The sequence below is a fragment of the Dendrobium catenatum genome, unplaced genomic scaffold (genome assembly GCF_001605985.2).
Source record: "Dendrobium catenatum unplaced genomic scaffold, ASM160598v2 fragScaff_scaffold_1220, whole genome shotgun sequence".
Lineage (NCBI taxonomy): Eukaryota > Viridiplantae > Streptophyta > Magnoliopsida > Asparagales > Orchidaceae > Dendrobium > Dendrobium catenatum.
This window is the reverse complement of record NW_021319682.1, coordinates 11,638,074-11,656,965: the sequence shown is the minus strand read 5'-3', so window position 1 is coordinate 11,656,965 and position 18,892 is coordinate 11,638,074. Positions and strand designations below refer to the sequence as shown.

General features: G+C 35.0%; 2 protein-coding genes across 5 annotated transcripts in view; one reads left to right on the top strand and one right to left on the bottom strand.

Moving 5' to 3' along the window:
- Nucleotides 1–244: 244 nt before the first annotated feature.
- On the bottom strand, nt 245–4,868 carry LOC110115183 (E3 ubiquitin-protein ligase AIRP2). Of its 4 annotated transcripts, none has more exons than XM_028699087.1 (5): nt 4,626–4,868; nt 2,612–2,762; nt 2,436–2,502; nt 1,749–1,992; nt 245–500 (listed from the first exon to the last, which is right to left on the bottom strand). In XM_028699087.1, exons 1-5 carry the CDS (start codon nt 4,718–4,720, stop codon nt 329–331), a joined length of 729 nt encoding a protein of 242 aa, XP_028554920.1. In that variant the 5' UTR covers nt 4,721–4,868; the 3' UTR covers nt 245–328. The 4 variants fall into 4 exon arrangements, with proteins under 4 accessions (XP_028554920.1, XP_028554921.1, XP_020704009.1 ...); XM_028699088.1 differs by having other exon boundaries at nt 245–464; XM_020848350.2 differs by having other exon boundaries at nt 2,612–2,756.
- Nucleotides 4,869–6,241: 1,373 nt separating this feature from the next.
- The window catches only part of LOC110115147 (plant intracellular Ras-group-related LRR protein 6), a 38,495-nt gene continuing 25,844 nt past the window's right edge, over nt 6,242–18,892 (top strand). The window contains exons 1-10 of the mRNA XM_028699138.1: nt 6,242–6,379; nt 9,887–9,950; nt 10,058–10,194; nt 10,290–10,376; nt 16,444–16,519; nt 16,737–16,811; nt 16,930–16,999; nt 17,142–17,219; nt 17,340–17,400; nt 17,547–17,625. Coding sequence (XP_028554971.1) covers nt 6,315–6,379; nt 9,887–9,950; nt 10,058–10,194; nt 10,290–10,376; nt 16,444–16,519; nt 16,737–16,811; nt 16,930–16,999; nt 17,142–17,219; nt 17,340–17,400; nt 17,547–17,625 — 792 coding nt within the window. The 5' untranslated portion in view covers nt 6,242–6,314. The remainder of the gene's footprint in view (nt 6,380–9,886; nt 9,951–10,057; nt 10,195–10,289; nt 10,377–16,443; nt 16,520–16,736; nt 16,812–16,929; nt 17,000–17,141; nt 17,220–17,339; nt 17,401–17,546; nt 17,626–18,892) is intronic.

Below are 18,892 nucleotides of genomic sequence, written 5' to 3'. Positions count from 1 at the left end.
CTAATCTCATTTGTATAGTTCATTAAATTAATAAATTTATTAAGACTAAGCAAGATTTGAATTTTTATCCTTTTAACTTTTCACATAAAAATCTTTATATTCTTCAAATCTACACAATATTCTCTCTCTTTATCTATGTTAGCAAGATTTCGCACCAGATACATTAAAATTTTAAGAACATAATACATAATAACATCATATTCTTCAACAAACTTCTCATCAACATTAATTGGCCTAAATATTCAAAAAGATCCTCCAACTAAGCATACGAGAACTTCTCAGCTTTGAGAAGCAGAAAATCAGAGAAAACAGAGAAAGAAGAATTGTTTTAAGAGATGAGAGGAAGCCTGTCTAAATACATGGATAAGCGGCGATGATCTTCTTCAAACACAGTGGTCAAATCTGCTATGTCTCTGCGCTCAATGAAGACCCACAGTTCATCAGCTACCACTTCCAGGAGGCTACTGCGGCAAAAAGGACACCACTCTGATTTTGCTTTACTATGAAATGAGTAACAAATCGGTCAAAAATGTATTAAAATCCTTCTTAACAGTAAAGGGGATGAAATTCAATTAACAGAGTGGTAAGAAAATTAGCAGAAAAGAAAAAAGAATGAATTAAATGGCATAATTGATGAATGTTAAGTATTGAATGGTGGCATTAAAACACACAAACAATAGAAGAATAAAAATATATATATATTTCAAATGATTGGCTTTCATTTTTAGGTTTAAATTGTTTCATTTAGATGAGTTGGAGTATTTGGCTTAAATTTTGATAATTTTACATTCCTTAATTATTATATTAAAGTTGATAATTTGACTGGGATCTAGTGATGATTTATGGCTTATGTTGGACTTTGTTGTGATCTATCCTTTGTTTGAAATAGTTTTAGAAGTAGATGACTCATACCACATGGATCCAGTGGTGGAACCAAGAAGATCTCAGGGTGGGCAATTACCCACCTGAAACTTTGTTTTTTCTTAGAAAAATAGGTGTTTTAACTATTTTGCCCATCTTCAATAATTACGGTTGCTCAAATTCTTAAAAGAAAATTCCTCTTCTCTATTTCATACATAAAATTATGCTTTTCACATTCTTATTTTGCCCACCCTCAAAATAGAGGTCGGATCCACCCCCGACGGATTTATATAAAACTTGCATTTGATTTAACATTCCATTTGAGATACTTGATGACGCTGAAAAACTTTGAATTTGACTTAGGCTTCATTTGGGATGTTTTTTACTGCTTCTTAAAGCATTTTACTAGAAAGCTGCTTTAAGAAGCAATAAAAAAGCCATTAAAAACGAAGCCTCAATATTCCATTTGAGAGAATAATGGTCGAATCAAAGAGCTCTGATGTGAGAAGAAAATTATAAAGACATGAATTTGACTCTACATTCCATTTGAAGAGAATAATGGTCGAAGTAAAGAGGGGAAGATTATTAAGACATATGAGAGTATTAAGTTATCTCAAATGGAATTATTGAAAAATATTTTAGTGCTAAACTACCAAATGGTTGGCCCTTATCAACCAACTTAAGCCTTTGGTTTGGAATTGGGTTTAACCACCAGTGTTTTTATCTCAATTTAAATCCCATTTGATTCACACTCTTCAACATTTAATCTAAACTTGTGATTTATGATGATGATGTAAGAAAACACTTCCTTTCAACGCTTAAAACCCTAAACAAAATATAAACCAATAATTTATTCTTTAGATCTGCAAAGTAGCTGGGGAACATACCATTCATTAAAACAGCTCAAGCACAAGCAATGGTTGCAGGTGGGTAGCACAAACTTGCTATTCTGCAGCATGCAGATCCCACATTCCTCCTCTCTTTCAGCGTCACTCACAGATAAATGCATCTGGTCATCATCATCTGTCCTCATATACCTTTCCAGAAACATTTTTTTTTTATTTTGATCCTCCATAGTCTCCATACCAGTGATTTTTCTTCGTAATTGCATCAAAGTAGGGAATATAAAAGCTGCCATTAACACATAAAGGTAAGAAAAATAAAGGTTGAGAATGCACTGCACCGGACTGGATCATAGAGCTCTGCCTCAATGCAAAAATATAGGGGTGTCAATTTCGGGTCACGGGGCGGGTTCGGGTTGAACCTGAAACTGACCCGGCACTATTCAAGTCAATCCGAACCAGACCCTTTTTTTGCAATCGGGTCGATTTTTCGGACCCGAACACAACCCGTTTCGGGTCTGGATCAACCCGACCCGAACCGAATGACCCGGTACCAACAAAAAACTACTAGTTTTCGTGTCTAAAAACGGGTTAATCTCCGCTTTTCAGGTAAAAACAGGTCAATCTCGGGTTGCCCGGTCAAAAATAGATTTTCGGATAAAAAACGAGTCAATTTCAGGTCAATGGATGATTAGCATTGAATATTTTTGAAAAATAGGAGAAACTACTTACAATAAAATTGCTTAATGCTTGCTTTCTTTTCACTGGCAAACATTGATGATGTTCCATCAAGATAAACCTGCAGGAAAATAGCTTGCTAGGCGCTAAAATCATATTAAATTTTAGGAATATTTAAGCGAACCATAAAACTAAAACATTTATCTAGATCTACATTAGATGAATCATACCTTATATATGGAAATGCTCAGCAGTCCTAGGGCCTCTGCAAGACTACAGTCCGTCCACTGCGCTAAAAAAAGAAAGAATGTGGCGGCCGGACTGTAAGATATACGGATTTGCATGCAGGTGCCATTGAATGGAGATTCTGATGCCCTAAATCTCTCAGCAATTGACAAAGTAAAATTATTAACACAGCACCCAAAAAAGCAGTAACATATTCGATTTTTTTGTGTGTGTGTGTTATGTTTCATACGGAAAGTGAAATTAACAAATAATGCCAGTTAAGCCCAAAAAGAGGACAAATTTTGTATTGTATAAATCAGCAAGTATTCCCCTAAGCAAGGAGAAATTATTCTGCGATCAAAGTCGAATCAGGTGCGGCCATGTCAGCGGCACCGAGCGATACCGAGTAGTACCAAGTGAAGGGGTAATGTGGCGCATTCTTGTTGGTCTCTGGACAGCGTTCGGCTTCCGCATAGAATAATTAATCCTCAGAAAGACTTTTTTTTGGCAAAATTGTAATTAATAAGAAAATAAATCAGGATAAGATTACAATAATCAAACATATCACCAAAAACAACAAGAAGTTATGCAGGTCCAGAACTAAAAAAATGTAAAGCAGCTTAGAAGACATTAAGTTTTCGTTTGTGACAGTTATTTTATTGCTTCTTAAAACAGAATTTTAGTACAAAAATTTTAACAAACTCGGGAAATATATAGATAAGCCTCTAGAGTGCAACATTCTTCTTGATCATGGTCATAGCTATATAAACAGAGGGAGAGACAACCTTGATGAGGGAAAAACTTCAAGAATGCCATCTGAGACTAAATTAAGAGAGGAAGGAATCGGGTGTTGTGAAGCATGTGTGGTTGTGTGAAGAAAAATTAGAAAAGAAAGAAGCAATTGCTAGCCAAAAGAGATCAAAAAGGGGAAAAAAAAAGAAGATTAGAAAATAAAACTGAGAGAGAATCATAGGTTGAGGAGAAGAAAAAGGAAGAAAAAAAATAAGGAAAGCAAGAGTAAGCAATCCTCAGGGTCAAGTACCATGAAAGGATGGTAATGCCGAAGAAGTGCAGTGGTGTCATAAGCAATAAGACAACTTTATTAAAAAAAAAGCTGTTATTGTTTTTGCTTTCTTTTGTTTTCTTTTAACTTCCAAACAAGCAATGAAATAATTCTTTATATCCCCTGTAAAACTCCCAATCAACCGAAACGAACCTATATCATTTTTTTCTGTCTTTCCTATACTGATCATGCAACCACAAGAACTTCAAGAATAATTTTTAAAAGGGCAACCTACTTTAATGCAGATGATGGAGAGAGTACGTAGAAGGAAAAGTATCACTGGGTGGAGAAATTATTCTATGCCGTCACCGAGCGGTCCAGAGGCAAATTAGAACACGCCACATCACCCGATATCCAACGGTACATAACAAAAAAATGACATGGCACATTATCATTCGCCTCTAAACGCCGTTTGGTGATCTCACAGAATAATATTTACACTGGGTGAGAGGATAATTTAATGGCATTTATTGAAACAAGTCAGCTTCTTCTACGCCATTGTAATCCTTAAGCTCATCTCTAGATAGAGTACCAAAATTAAGGTGAACAAGAAGAGTGCTATTTGCCCTTCCCCCCTTGGTGGTCACCAAGTTGAGCATCGGCTAACTCAAGTTCAAAAAAGATTAAGAGATAGTTTGAGCCGAGCATAAACAAAATCATAATCACATTTCAAGCCCCTTCATGCTTCAAACCAAACCAATGCAGCTAATCCTGTATAAGTTAATTGAACTTTTTTGGGCCCAAAAACCTTAATCAAATTAAGATCTAATTAAGTCAAATTTAAACTTCAAATTAGATCCGACAGAGTTCAGAACTTTTTTTTCTTAATTTTCTTTAAACTCCCATTCAAGAAAAGACCTAGTCGTTTTCTTTCCATTCTTAAAACTCCCAATCACCATGAAAGAATCTCTATCTTTTTCGAAAGGGAGAGAAATGAAGCTCAAGAAATTACTCACATCGTGTTTGCATGGTAGATATCAGCTTCGAGGACTTTGAGCGAATCCTTCAACGGATTTTTCGTGTAACTCTTGAATATGTCCAGAAATCCCATCGTCCGCTACCAAATGGGGATGCTAAATACTATCCCCTTCCTTCCAAAACCCTAGCTCCAAGCTTCGAAAAACCTAATTTCACGTTTTCGTCAGCCTCCCTCGATTTGCCGGAGCTCATGCTCTTTGCTTTGAAGGAAGAGCGCCCGGGAAGGGTTACCGGAAGAAACGGCTCTAGTTGACGGCACGTGGACTTCAATGGTCACGTGCGTCAAAATTACTTTTTTTTTTTAAATGAAAAATCCACAAACTTGTGCCTTCAGCCCTATTAAAATTTTAAGGGGAATAAATAAACCCTACTTTAATTGATAACACAATAAATTTAAAATTTATTCAATTTATTTTAAGATTAGTATTATAACTAAAGAGTTTATATTATATTAATCATAAAATAATTTTATATTTTTAATTACATTATAATATAATTTATATCAAAATATTTCAATATAATTTTGTTCTAATTCTTAATTATTGTGCCTATCGAGAAATTATGAATTTGAATAAGAAATTTATCAAATTATTGGATCTATATTTTTTTCGTATGCGATACTTGAATCATATTGTAGGACTTTAAGATTTTAATAGAACTAAGAGAAGAAAGAGAGAGATTGACTAGAAGAATAAGAGAGCCAACATAAATGTATAAGATAAATATATCTCCTAAGGTCCTTCAAAATAGCCATTTAACCCTGTATTTATAGGTTCTTGTGCACTACAGGAAAATATATTAAAAATATGCATATACTGCCAAAAATATGTAGCTAAAAATATATAATATATATGAAATATTTACATGTAGACCATAAACATGTGGGCAGCCACACTGATTCGGCTTGAATCTTGATGAGCTGATGATGTCAACTGTCAAGGGTTAATGCTTTAGTGGACGGAGTCACTAAAATGCTATACGAGGTCGTTGACTTGTTGGGTGATGTTATTCGCTTAATAGGGGAGCTTGCCGATTAAGGTTTAGTTTGGGACAGCTTTTTTAATGCTTCTAATAGCAGCTTCCTATTACAAAAATTAAAAAAATTGCAATAAAAATTGCTTTAAGAAGCAATAAGAAAGACGCTCCAAATGAAGCCTAATTCAAATAAGTCTAGATGTGCCTGTTGATTAGGAGCTAGGCTTTGAGATATTTTGTGTATATTTAATTCTTTAATTCTCTCGAATATTTATAGAGTAACTTGCAAAAAGAACAAAAGAATGAAATTTTGAGTGAATTTTGATATTTATAAAATATTTGATGCCATCATCATGATGATAAAAAACTTAGCACTACAGTCCTCCCATTAAATATATTATTTTAATATAAAATATGCCACTTTATATCACTTATATTTAATATATAAATGGATTATAAATTATATATAATATTAAAATTTTAAATATTAAATATATAAATAAAATAATATAAAATGATATACATGTAAATCTCCTGCTTTTTTACGAGGATAACTTTTTTTTTTTTACTTAACAAACATCCCCTAAATAATCCGGCAATTTTAAAATAAGATAATGTGAACAAATCGTCGCGGCGCAACGAGCAAAATGGATTTTGAACCTCCAGGGAGGTAAACCAAGATCGAAGCCGCCATGGATCGCCTCCTCAAGCAAGCAAGATCCTCCGGATCTCTCAATCTTTCTAATCGTTCCCTTAGGTTACTCTTCTTTTCTTCTTCAGTTCTTCCATATGGATCCATTTAGATCGCCGTCTCAAAAATGTTCCTTTTCTAATTAATGGTAACTTAGGGGAAGTTTGTAGCTTGATTATTCTTTGGGTTACTTTTTTGGGCGGGCAAGACTTTTCTATTCGAATGCTGCTAGTGAGAATGATAAAATTTGCTAGTGAAGCGATAGTGAAAGAGAAAATCCGCTAGATTTCTATAGACTTTCTAGGCGCGTAATCAGATGTAGAAGGATGGCAAGCAACTTTATAGTTGCAGATTTCGGGGCAAATTATCGGGGAAAGCGTGATAAATGGCAGAACTCTCAGTGATTGATGAATAAAAATCTGAATATTTCAATTTGGAAGCAACACTGCAAAAACATTTGCTCGTATGTTCCCAGCCCAAGCAGAAACTGTATGCCTATTGAAATAGGTTTTTTTCAGATCCTAATCAAATACATTGGTTGTAGCCTTCTAGGTTATAGATGTATGAGATCTACCAGCTTAATGACGATTTGAAACTAGGATTGCGCTTCTCAGTTATGTTAATACAAGTTCTTCTGTTATATACCCTGTACAACACTCCCTTTCATTAACCTTTCAGGAAGAAAATAAGAAAAATCCAAAATATTCCCTGAAATAAAAAGTGTGGAGGGGAGGAAATTTAAGGTGGGGGATCAATGTTCAACTTTTTTTTTGGGTTTTCAGTAAATAGAAGATCTTTTCTCTTTTTTCTGCATTTAATTCGACGCATTCATGGAATTTGTTGTGTTCACTAGTTATGGCTACATTGTTATAGAGTTTAAGTGTTATTATTGGCTACCAATGTGACATATATGAAAACAACTATTATTCATTTTTTCAATTTAGATATCCAAGCTCTTTAGATATGCCCAAATTCTATTTAAGGTTAAAGGTTTTGATGTAAAGTAACTATATTATTTTAGATTTGTCATAAAGGTGCTATATTAATTCTCTTCAAAATCATTTGCAAATTAAAAATTGCCCACAACATGATCTAGTTGTAGCCAACCAAATAGTTCCAACTGTGGCATTGCCAAAGCATTGCTGGATTTCTGAGGGAAACATCATCATTCCTGTTGTATCATATGGGGGATCAACTGCAACCATAGTGATGGTGGCTTTCCTGGCTGTGCTACAGGAATGATGAATGGGAATTAAGATCATCATAGGTTGCCTAAAGGATTTACCTGCATTTTCCTCCACCATTGGTTCTCTTTTATTTGCACATTGGTTAAGAAATACCTGTATCACTTTTTTTCCACACTTCTCTTTTTGTTCTTTGTTCTTTTCTCTTTACCTATGACCAAGGAAGGATTATAAAAGGTTTGATTGGGAGAGGAATTAGGAAATAGGTGAACTTTCCTAGAGAAGAATCAAGGGAATGGACTAAATTCCAAAAAATGAGGACTTTTAAAGTCTTATTATCGGCTCCTTGGACTTGCGCCAATGACCTTGGAAGGAAATTATAGCATTCCGGTGCGTGGGTATGCGTTAAAAAGTTAGAAGCAATTCTAAAAAGTGAAAACATATGACTTCAATAATTTTTTTTCACCAAAAAATTCATTAGAGCAACTAAATCTAAAATACCTACTAAATATCTATCAAAATATAAATAATTTAAACTATTAAATTAAATCAATAAAATAACTCTAAACTTAAATACCTTTTAAAAATAAACTTGATGCATGAGCCTAAAAACTCCTTTAGAAGTTGCACAATTAATAACCTGAAAATTATAAAGCAATAGGTATGAGTTTGCATGAAACAAACTCAATAGGTAAAAACCAAATTTAATAAAACATAAATGAAAAATATATAGGACATAAATATGAGCAAAGAAAGGGGCTTGAGTATGAATGAGCATTATACCATAACAACTACAGATAGTGTATAAAAGATCAGATTTTTAAATATGAGAATCATTTAATAGTGTTTATTATATAATAGGGTTCATAAATAATAATCTATACAAATCAATGATTATTGTGTCCAAATGTAAAAATATTTATTAGCATGCATATTGCATTATGTATTTATGTTCTATGAAGGACTCATCAGTCATTCATCATTGTTTTTTCTTTATATTTGTGTATTTATATTCGGTTTACTATTACACTATGAAACAAGGAAATGTAGGCATCAATCTCATGGAAATCCAATGATTTCTCATAGAACCCATCAGTCTGACTAGCCATCAACAAAAGGGTTTAATATTAACATTCATATAATTATATAATTTATATTATATCAAAGGATCCATAAGAAAAAAACCTTATCATTTTGATGATCAAAACTTGTTACCTATTTATATCGTCCTTGATTTGTATATGTAGTAGGGATTTCTTTGCAATTGGAATAATGTATATGAATTGCTTGTATCTTGTGCAAAATGTGAAATATTATTAAAGAATGATCACGTGAAATATTATCAATAAATAAGGCACAATCCATGTGACAAGATTAAAATGATCATGCAACAAGGCAAAGCTAAGTATTACATTATGTTAAAATGCTCATTTGAAATATTAATAATAAATAAGACACAATGCATAATATATTATCAACCATTAAAGGTATGCTAATAAATAGCTATGAATGTGCCCCTAACAACGAATAACATGTTTATCCTTTACTTGGTAAAGAGTAACCTATCATATAAAGATCACAAATAGTCTAGCATTAAGATCATGCATTGATCTTCTCACAACAACACATGGAGCTCAATAAAACCCTAGATTAAAAAAAATCTATATTATTCATACCTTTAAAGCAGTCAACATAAAAAGCATGACACAACATACATCCAACTAAAACAAATATATGTAATAAACGATCTTTAATAATTCCTCTAATTTATTCTCCGTAATCCATCCAAATTGTCTATGAGTTTTTAATGCCTTCTATATTGAATATCATTAATCAGGGCTTTGTTAAACTCTTGATACCTTTTTAAAGATTTCTTCTTGAATGTATTATACCCTTGAAGCCATTATTGTCAATCTTCGCCTCAATTTTCACATGGTCACCTCATATTATCACCTTCGCCCTTGCTCCCTCACTATCTTGCTTGCTTACATTCGACAGAGAAAGAATTCGGGCTGGACTGGTTGCTTTAATAAGCAGGGTTTTAATTACAGGTTTTTACATACTGTTTCTGCAGCAACACAGAATTTGTGCGGCCAAATTTATGATGTTCTTTTATATTTTGATCAACATCCTTTATCTGATCCTATGAATTTACCAAAGTGTATAATTTGATTTGTCTTTCTATATTTACTTTCATTTTTTTGCCTCTCAAGCAATCAGTAAATTGTTTCTGTAATCATATCTGAACTTGCAGATACAAACTATTATAATATGGTAATCTCACACATTTCATTGACCTCACGTAATGGGATAAATGCTTGATGATGATGATGATGTTATTATTGTTGTTATTGTTGAAGTCCTTTTCTTTTTGGACTTAATGTTGCAGGGAGGTGCCTAATGAAGTTTATAAAAACTTGGAAGTAGTCGGCGAGGATGAAAAATGGTGGGAGGTGTGCTACGTGTCAATTCTACAAAGCATCATCATACACAAAATCTCTTAAAAAACCCTTTGTTGCATTTTTTTGTTGTTAAACTCATGTTATTTAAGTTTCTGCAGGGGGTGGAGTTGCAAAAGCTTATCTTGGCTCATAATGAGCTAGAAGTACTACGAGAAGATGTGAAAAACTTAACAATGTTATCCATCCTGAACATCAGTCACAATAAATTATCCAGCCTTCCAGCAGCCATAGGAGAGTAAGCTCATCTTACCAATTGAAAAAGTAAAGAAAGCAAGGTAATGTTTCATGCTATATTTTTCTATGATATCTAATCAAATTGTTTTTGTTCAGGCTTTCCTTACTAAAATCATTGGATGTGTCATTCAACTCGCTAACCTGTATCCCAGAAGATATTGGCTCTTTAACTTCATTAGTAAAGTATGCCATTTTTATGTTCCCGTGAGATGCATTTATTTATAGTTTTCAAGCACAGATGTAGTTATGAGATGTTTGTTGTATATCTTCCAAAAGCTCTGAAATTGAGTTAAATTTATATGCATTGACTCTCAAATATAAGCTAAATAGAAGCAACTTTGTTAGATAATGAACTAGTTATATACCCCCACATTTTAATGAATGATAAATTAAAAAACAAAAAAACTTTGAATATATAAAATTATTATTTCTCTTCATGTTAAGCTTCATTCATAATTGATTGACTTGGAGGAGCAATGTTATCCTATGATTCTATTCATCTTTCTTAGACACCAACGACTCTATAGCAATCGTATAAAGAAGGTGTGGGTGATAGTGTAATTACCTAAGACCTTAATCATTATCTTCTCCTATGCCCGTAACCTATAAAAAGTCTGATGGGGCGGTTGAAATTCAATATCTTTTAGTAATTAGAGAGAATTGATGGATTAGACAACTCATTCAAAGTTCATAGCCTCTATTCGTCTGACTGAGTTGTGTGTAATTGAGGAGCAAAGAGGGTTCCTTCCCTCTCTTGATCAACTCAAGAAGGGAAGGAGATCTTTGTTGGTGTTCAAGATACTTGGCGAGAAAAGTTTTCTTCTTCGAAAGGTTGCTCCAAGTTTTGGCGAGATTTTCTTCATCCTCATTATTTTTGTGAGAAGAGAATTTGATCTGTTTTCTTATTTTTCCTGATTTGTTTATTCTTTTAATAATGTATCCCTTTCTGTCTTCTAGCTCAATGGATGCAAGTCATTTTGAATGTAACATGAAATTATAGCTATTTGTTAGGGGTGTAGAATATAACTCAGGAATAATAGGAGCAGACAATAATTTCTGCTTCCAATGAAAATCAATTGGTCCTTGATTATAAGTGCCAACCTAAGCTAATGAAGTAGCAATCACTATGGAGGAAGGAATGGTCTGCCCATTTGCATTTACCTTTTGAGCTTTACCCTTTGATTTTCTTAAATTCGGATGGACCTTGAATTAATCAGATTAATTTTGGCCAAAGAACTTATAGAATGAGTAATAATAGGGGATGCCTTTAAATTCAACCTTATACAAGTAATCAGTCAACATTGTGCTTAATGTAGAAGTAAATGCATGGGAAATTATACAATGTCAAAATTACACGTCTTTTAAATTAGAGCAATAATAATTACTTTGACTTCTAGTGATTTAAACAAATATTAAAACAATAGAGAGATGATTAAAGCTTATACCAAACTATATGTAAGAGTTAGAATCATGAATAATCAATTCCAATCAAGATTAGCATAGCATGGGGGATTTTCAAAGGAAATCTCTGAATTGACAATAAGATTAGACACAACTTGGATGATGTAGAACTAAATGCATGGGAAATTATGCAATGTCAAAATTACATTCCTTTTAAATTAGAGCAATAATAATTACATTGACTTCTAGTGATTTAAACAAATATTAAAACAATAGAGAGATGATTAAAGCTTAAGCCAAATTACAGGTAAGAGTTAAAATCATGAATAATCAATTCCAATCAAGATTGCATAGCATGGGGGATTTTCAAAGGAAATCCCTGAATTGATAATAAGATTAGGCACTACTTGGATCCACTCACTCACACTCTTGATGTAAGCTAAACGGAGATAGATTGCACAACCTTTATGGTGCCACAAATTAAAGGTAAGACTTAGAAAAGCAGAAGACTTCGAGGAGAAATTCACCTTTATCAGGATTTGGAAATGATCTGCCACTGGGCGGGAGAGAGTTGTTCGTCGATAGCTGCGGCGAGAGAGAAGATAATCCTTTTGACGTATTCTTCAATGGTACGGTTGACCTCCAAGTTGACATCAAAGAACAAAGATTTGAGGATATCAATTTGTCCTTGATCATCATAGACAAATCCGTGATCAAGTTCTGGATCCACCATACATGAGGGAATAACAGATTTTAATGTACTGGTACTTCTGGACAGAAAACGACGTCTTTCCGGAGTGCGGGACAAGAAAGTTCCTTGTTGAAATTTTCTGGACAGCAAGCGAGGGTCTTTCGGGCAGCAGGACAGCAAAGAAGGCTTGCTGAAATTCTTGGACAACAAGCAGGAATTTTAGAAAAGAGTGGGAAAACGTGAAGGGAAGTTTGGGAGGAGGTGGCTAGGGTTGATAGGGGTTAGGGGGGCTGATTGGAGGGTTTAATGGAGTAGATTAATTAGATAGGAGAGAGAGAGGGGGTGACCAAGAGGGGGGCCAGCGGCTTGTTTAGGGGAAAGGGGTTTTAGAAGGAGGAGTTAAGGCTTGCCCTATTTAGGATATTTAAATAGGAAAGATTGTTTTAAATCAAATCTTATTTAAAATTCAAATAGGCACGATTTAATGGGCTTTCCTAAAATAGGGTGGCTCAATTAGGAAATAAAATTCAAATTCAAATTCAATTTGAATATGAATTAGAATAGTTTCCTAACTTATGAAGGGTTAGTTTAGGAAGGGTTTTGAATAATAGATTTTGAAAATTGGGGGAGCCAAGGGAGGAGTTTGCCGGCGGCTTAGGGAAGAGGACTTGAGTTAGGGTTGACGGCTAGGGTAGGAGTTGGTGTTGGGGTGGCTTAGCCGGCGGTTAGGGAGGAGGGTGGTCTAGGCCTAGGAGGAGGGATGGCGCTTCTTGGGGTCGGCGGCTAGTAGGAGTGGAAGGGGAGAGGCCGACTGTTGGAGGAGGGAAGAAGATGGTGGTTGGCGATTTGTGGGTGGAAGAGAGGGGAGGTCGGGGAAGGAGGAGGTAGATCACGAACCCGAATGCTTCATGCAGTTGGTGGGTGTTACATTGCTCTCACCTATGGTTCTCATCAATGCTCTCTCTCAAAGCTCACAAGAGACAATTTGCTGAAATTTTTATAATATTCTTCATCCCTTCATAAGAATAGGAGGCTATAAATGGTCCCCACATATAATAACAAAACAAAAAACAATAATACCCCTTGGGGTCACAAACATCTAATCCCTCAAGCGAGAGTAAAAAAAAAAACAACAATAAGTCAAATATAATTAATAACTAAAAAATAAAGCGGTGTGATCGTGGCCATCGATCGTCGGCACCGTCTCTGGTAAACTCTCCAAGGTCGGATGTCCTCATCAGTGCCACTACACACGTCCTTTTGAACCGGAGAAGAATCATCCATTTTCACTAGGGCCCTGGTCTTTGATGGCCTAGAAAGTCGAGCAATATCAACATTATTTTGCAAAGATTTGCCAAAAATAGACCCCAAAGTGTATAGACTTTAGTGATTGATTGTATTGTAAATGGAAACTAGGAAAAATATCCATATAGGGGTGACAGGTGGTTCTTCAGAAGCATAAGAATGGGAGGACCACTTTAACATTCACATCAAAAAGCCTCTGGCATAATAGGTATAACAAGGTGAATGCTTGGTGTCATTTGAATATAAAGACAGTTTGAAAATGATATGATGATAAATGAGACTAGCCGAATATTCACTAACTAATTATAAATCTACCTAGAATTTGTGACTGCCATCCATGTTGGGATGGCCCAGTGATATTTTACCAATAATAGAGAATGAGGATGATCGTGCAAATTCATATATCTTTAGCATTTGTGAAAATAAGTTTAGGTTTGACTTGGATAGTTAAAGCTATCTTGTGTACATTTATATCTGAGGCTTGTTGAAAAAATAATGGGTTTTGCATGGAAGAAGATGGCAGCGATCTCAAACTTGGCAATCTTCCCACCACATTTGCAAATGATTGAGATTATGAGCGATAGGAAAATGTACCTCTTAGATGATTGGAGAGACTTGGGCATGGGGAGGCAAGGTGGCTTGGAGGGAATCATAGAAGCCCTAGGATCCTCCAAGGAGGGAGATGTTTGAGTAAGAGTTGGGAGCAAAGAGAGGGAAAGTTAAGCAACCGATAACATATGAGTATACAAATGGAACAAATATGGAATGAGGAAAAAAATAACATTGTTCGATGGAGAGGGTGGTGGTTGGAGAAAGAAAATGATGTATGCAACTTGAAGTAAAACACAAAGAGAGGACAACAAATTTAAAAGAGAATCAAGACTGACTCACTTGTAGAAACTTAAGACACCACTTGGAGAACAAAATAGACTAGTTAAAATGACTAAATCATATTAGAAAAACCCAATCATCCAACAAACCCAAACAAAAGAAAGTTAGCAAAAGAAACAAAAAAAAAAAAAACTAAAAAAAAAAAACGCTATCCTCAGACAACCGTCAGAGCGGGTTCCTCACATGCATCGAAATGTAGGTTAAGTAAAATATGTGCTTAGGGCTAGCAAACCGATGGTCCACCACAGCAAGATAGTCCAACCGACCAATCCAAACTCCTCCAGCAAATGCTTCCAAATCAGCCAACAAACACCACCAAAGCTCAAGAAGAAGGATACAAATGGAGTGGAACTTGCGGAGAGAAGAAAGAGGTAAGAAGCCCGAGAAGAAAGAGGAGAAGCTCGCAAGCTTTCCTAGAGGAGAAGGAGAATGGAACAAGCTCTCAAGCTTTTCCAAGAAGAACCCTCAGGTTTTGGCAACTTTGCTTTCAATAATCAACCAACCTTTTTACATCTCAAAATACCTTATATTTACAGGCAAGAGAGGGGAAACCAAACAGCCCCAAAATCTCTTCAAATACTTAATTAAATGAGGGAAATGAAAGGCCAACAATCCTTTTTTTTTATTCCCAAACGGCACAGCTAAAACAGAGAAGGAGCCCACGGTTCCCAGCAGGAAACCGCAAAACCCAAGCAGCCAGCACAGAACCGAGGAGACAGCCGCACAAACCAAAGGGGCCAACACGGAACCGAGGAGCCAAAGGCACAGGAAAACCACCCAGCACAGGAAACCAACAACCCAACTCGGAAACCCAAGGGACCAAGCTCAGAATTTTAAGAAGAAAAGGGGAGGAGAAGGGACAAGTCCACTCCATAATGAATCCAATTTATGAGCATATCTTAGTAGATTAATGAGCTAGGTAGTTCAATAAATTCCCCTTTAAATGAACTAAACTTCAGCTCATCATTAATGAGCTAGCAACTTAGCAATTAAAGCTCAACTCCAATGAACCACCCCCTCCCAAGCATCACCCGCCCAAAACCGTGGACCATAAGCCAACCCGAGAACTAGCAGCAGCCAAAGACCAATCAAGCTAGCAAACCAAAGGTCTACCAAAGCCCAAGCACAACCTACCATGATCATTGGATGCCTTCCATCATTGGATAGCTAAAATAATAAAAAAACTACATTAAAATACTAATGTTCAATATTAAAATGAAAATACAGAATTTATGATTGCATCAGAAAAGGAGAGCCGTCCAACATCCCTAGATGGTTTGATAGAAGCTATAGTGGTAGAGTCTCGCGAGATGCTAGGAGATTGTCACACGAGCATAGGGATAAGGAAATGAGGCGAGTCACTCGATGAGGCGCATAAGCTAGTCAAGATCAGAGCAAGAACAACATGCACGGGCATCAAGACGAGGAAGCCAAGGCAGAGCAACAAATTGTATGCCTAATTGATTAAACACAATAAATTTGCTTTAGATTATTATATTTTATTTTAATCTTTATTTGAATTTTTTGAATTTATTAGGTCTAGTTTAAATTAAATTGGGATGAATTGTAATAAATCAAATTAAAACCTTAAGATATCCAAATGGACAAGTCTAACAAATCTAGAATTATTAAAAAATCTGATACAAATCTTAAAATACAATAAAAAGTCTAAACTTAATTTTTTGTACTGCATCAGTAGTAGTATGTTACCTACCTAACCGGCATTGGAAAACTTTTAATGGCTGAAATTCTTAATGAACCATCGATATAATGTGGCTAAACCATGAAAACTACGGTCATCTATCAAAACTTTTGGGTGTGGGCCAGTTGAAAATGGATTTGATGTTCTAGAGGGATCCGCTTTTAGTTTATCAACAAGTACAACAAAAGCTAAGAATATCTGATGTACGAATTTTAGCATGTCGACAACCTTGAAGTTCATATTGAATTATTTATATGCAGGCTTGATTGCTCGAATAATCTTCTGAATGAACTGCCTCACAGCCTTGGCAATTGCATTGATTTAATGGAACTCAAGGTAACACTCTTCTCTGGGAATGGAGAATTCCATTTTCATCTCTCCTGTAATAGAATTCTATTGGAAAGATATTAAAACAAAAACTTATTAAGATCTTAAGTTCAAAGATATCATCCTTATATCTACTCTTAATATGTCGACTTAAGCCGTTTCATGAAATTCTTGTAATTGAATTTTCTTTTCTTTTTTTCCTTATGACACTCCAATTGATCTGCAGGCAACAAACAACTCCATAGCCAAACTTCCAGACGAACTTGCCAAATGTTTGAAGTTAATTAAAGTGGATATCGAGGTATCACAAGAGCTTATATTTTTTGACTCACAAGAGTATTCTTTTAGTATATTAGTTAAGAATAAAAAATATTCAATCAAAATTTTTAGAAAGGATCTGATAATATATACTATTTCAGGGAAATAAACTAACAATAATACCAGAAAACATATTGAGGTGTTGGACCATACTTACAGAGTTTAATGCCGGTACACTTATCAAGCTTTAGATGTAGATAGTATTGTATACTTTATTTTTCATCATGGCATGGCATTTTTTAAATTTAGTCATCAAGCAAATTCCTCATTGAATGAACTATGCTTAGCATCCTCCAATTTTATCGATTAACAGCAAAAAATCTTCTAACAACATTTCCTGATAGCATTGGGGTTCTCACAAAATTGATACGTCTTGACTTCCATCAAAACAGTAAGTTGAAAATAATAATAATAATAATAATAATAATCTGTGTATTTCAATACTTATTGTCGATACCCATATTTAGGTTTATTACTCTTAATGATTGATTTTGTATGTTTTTGTATATAGAAATTTTGTTGATTCCATCATCAATTATGGGATGCTGCTCATTAGCTGAGTTTTATATGGGGTATGCTTACACATTAATTTTTTTTTTTCATCAGTTTCCAGCTGTTGAATGGTCCTTTTGATTCATTTATATGCTAAGATTTCCCTCATTATTTGGTGACCATTGAATGGCTCATTTTGTCTTGTATTATTTACTTTAAACTTCAGAACCAATATGCTTTCATCACTACCCGAGGAGTTGGGTGCACTTTCTCGTTTGGGAACTCTGGACCTTCATTCAAATCAGGTATTGTGGTGAACTTTTGCATTTATTGCTTGGAAATCTCTTGTTGCTTCTAATGATTAGCCTGTCTGAAGTGAACATTTTCTAGAAATTTTTTTCTTGTAGTTTTCTAAGAGCATGACCTTTATTTTATGTTCCCACGAATTGTAACGTGAAAAATTCCAAGTGTGGAAAAGTAGAAAGATTAAAAAAAGGATCTTCAAATTTGGGCTGCAAATGAATGAGCCGAGCCGAGCTTAGGCCTGTTCGTGTTCAAGCTCGTTTGTCAAAACCGAGCTCAAGCTCGGCTCGGAGCTCGTCGAGCATCTTGGACAGTTGTTCGAGCTCGTTTAAAATTTTCATGTTTGAGCTCGGCTCGTGTTCATGTTTGAACTCGTTCAATTATGAACTTGTTGAGCCTCTTATCGAGCAGCTCGTTAAGCAAGCTGAACAACAAAGAGTAAATAAAGTTAGCCTCAAATGGTTAGGCAGGAGATGGGGTAAACCTAATGTTACATGCATATAAGTTGTTCAAATGATTTATTGAAGAATATGTTTAGCACCTTGGGCAACACTCAAGAGGAGTGAAAGAAAGATGTGGATTCATAATGCCAACCCCATATAGTTAGGACATGATTAATGATGTTGATGATGATGAAGTCCACTCACCTTTCCCCAAAGAGGGGTATTTATAGAGTAAAGTTGCAAGGTATTTTGGCAACTTTGGTGAGACATGGTAAATGGAGGAGACACTTCGTCTCAAAGATCTTTGTTGGGCAAAAATGGCTTTGGATGGGGGATAATTTTCATCCTCGGATCAATCAGAGGGTAAATAGTAGGACATCTCATCTTTGAGATTCATGCTTGACTATTCATCGCTTTGCAGTGATAGGTGGAAGGATGAAGCCTTAAGGATTTGAGATGTGTTGTTGGGGATAGAAATCAAGTTGTGGGATCACTTTGAGATTAGTGTTGGGAGTGATTTGAGCTGAATCATCGGATTGGTGCTTGAGTTATGTATTTGATGGAAGGGTTCTTATGTATTGTGAGGCGACTTATTAGCGGTGATGTATGATTATATGAATACCACTGTTGCTTGGGAATTATAGAAATAAATTCTTGGTGCTGCTATCTAGACAACCATAATAATTAATAGTTTGTATTTTTATTAGGATATATCATCTATGAAATGTACTTGGATGTGGCCGCATATGTGTATGTGTACAAAATTGCATGTGCGTGTGCATTTGTGTGAAAAGTATATGAGTCATGTACTTAAAATTTTTTTCCT

Excerpts from the sequence above, each read along its gene's own strand:
- LOC110115183 (XM_028699087.1), bottom strand. The coding sequence starts at position 4,720 with ATGGGATTTCTGGACATATTCAAGAGTTACACGAAAAATCCGTTGAAG. Across the intron at positions 2,503-2,611 it reads TGAGCATTTCCATATATAAG|GTTTATCTTGATGGAACATC; the intron begins GTATGATTCATC and ends ATTTTCCTGCAG. Across the intron at positions 501-1,748 it reads TTGAGCTGTTTTAATGAATG|TAAAGCAAAATCAGAGTGGT; the intron begins GTATGTTCCCCA and ends CTCATTTCATAG.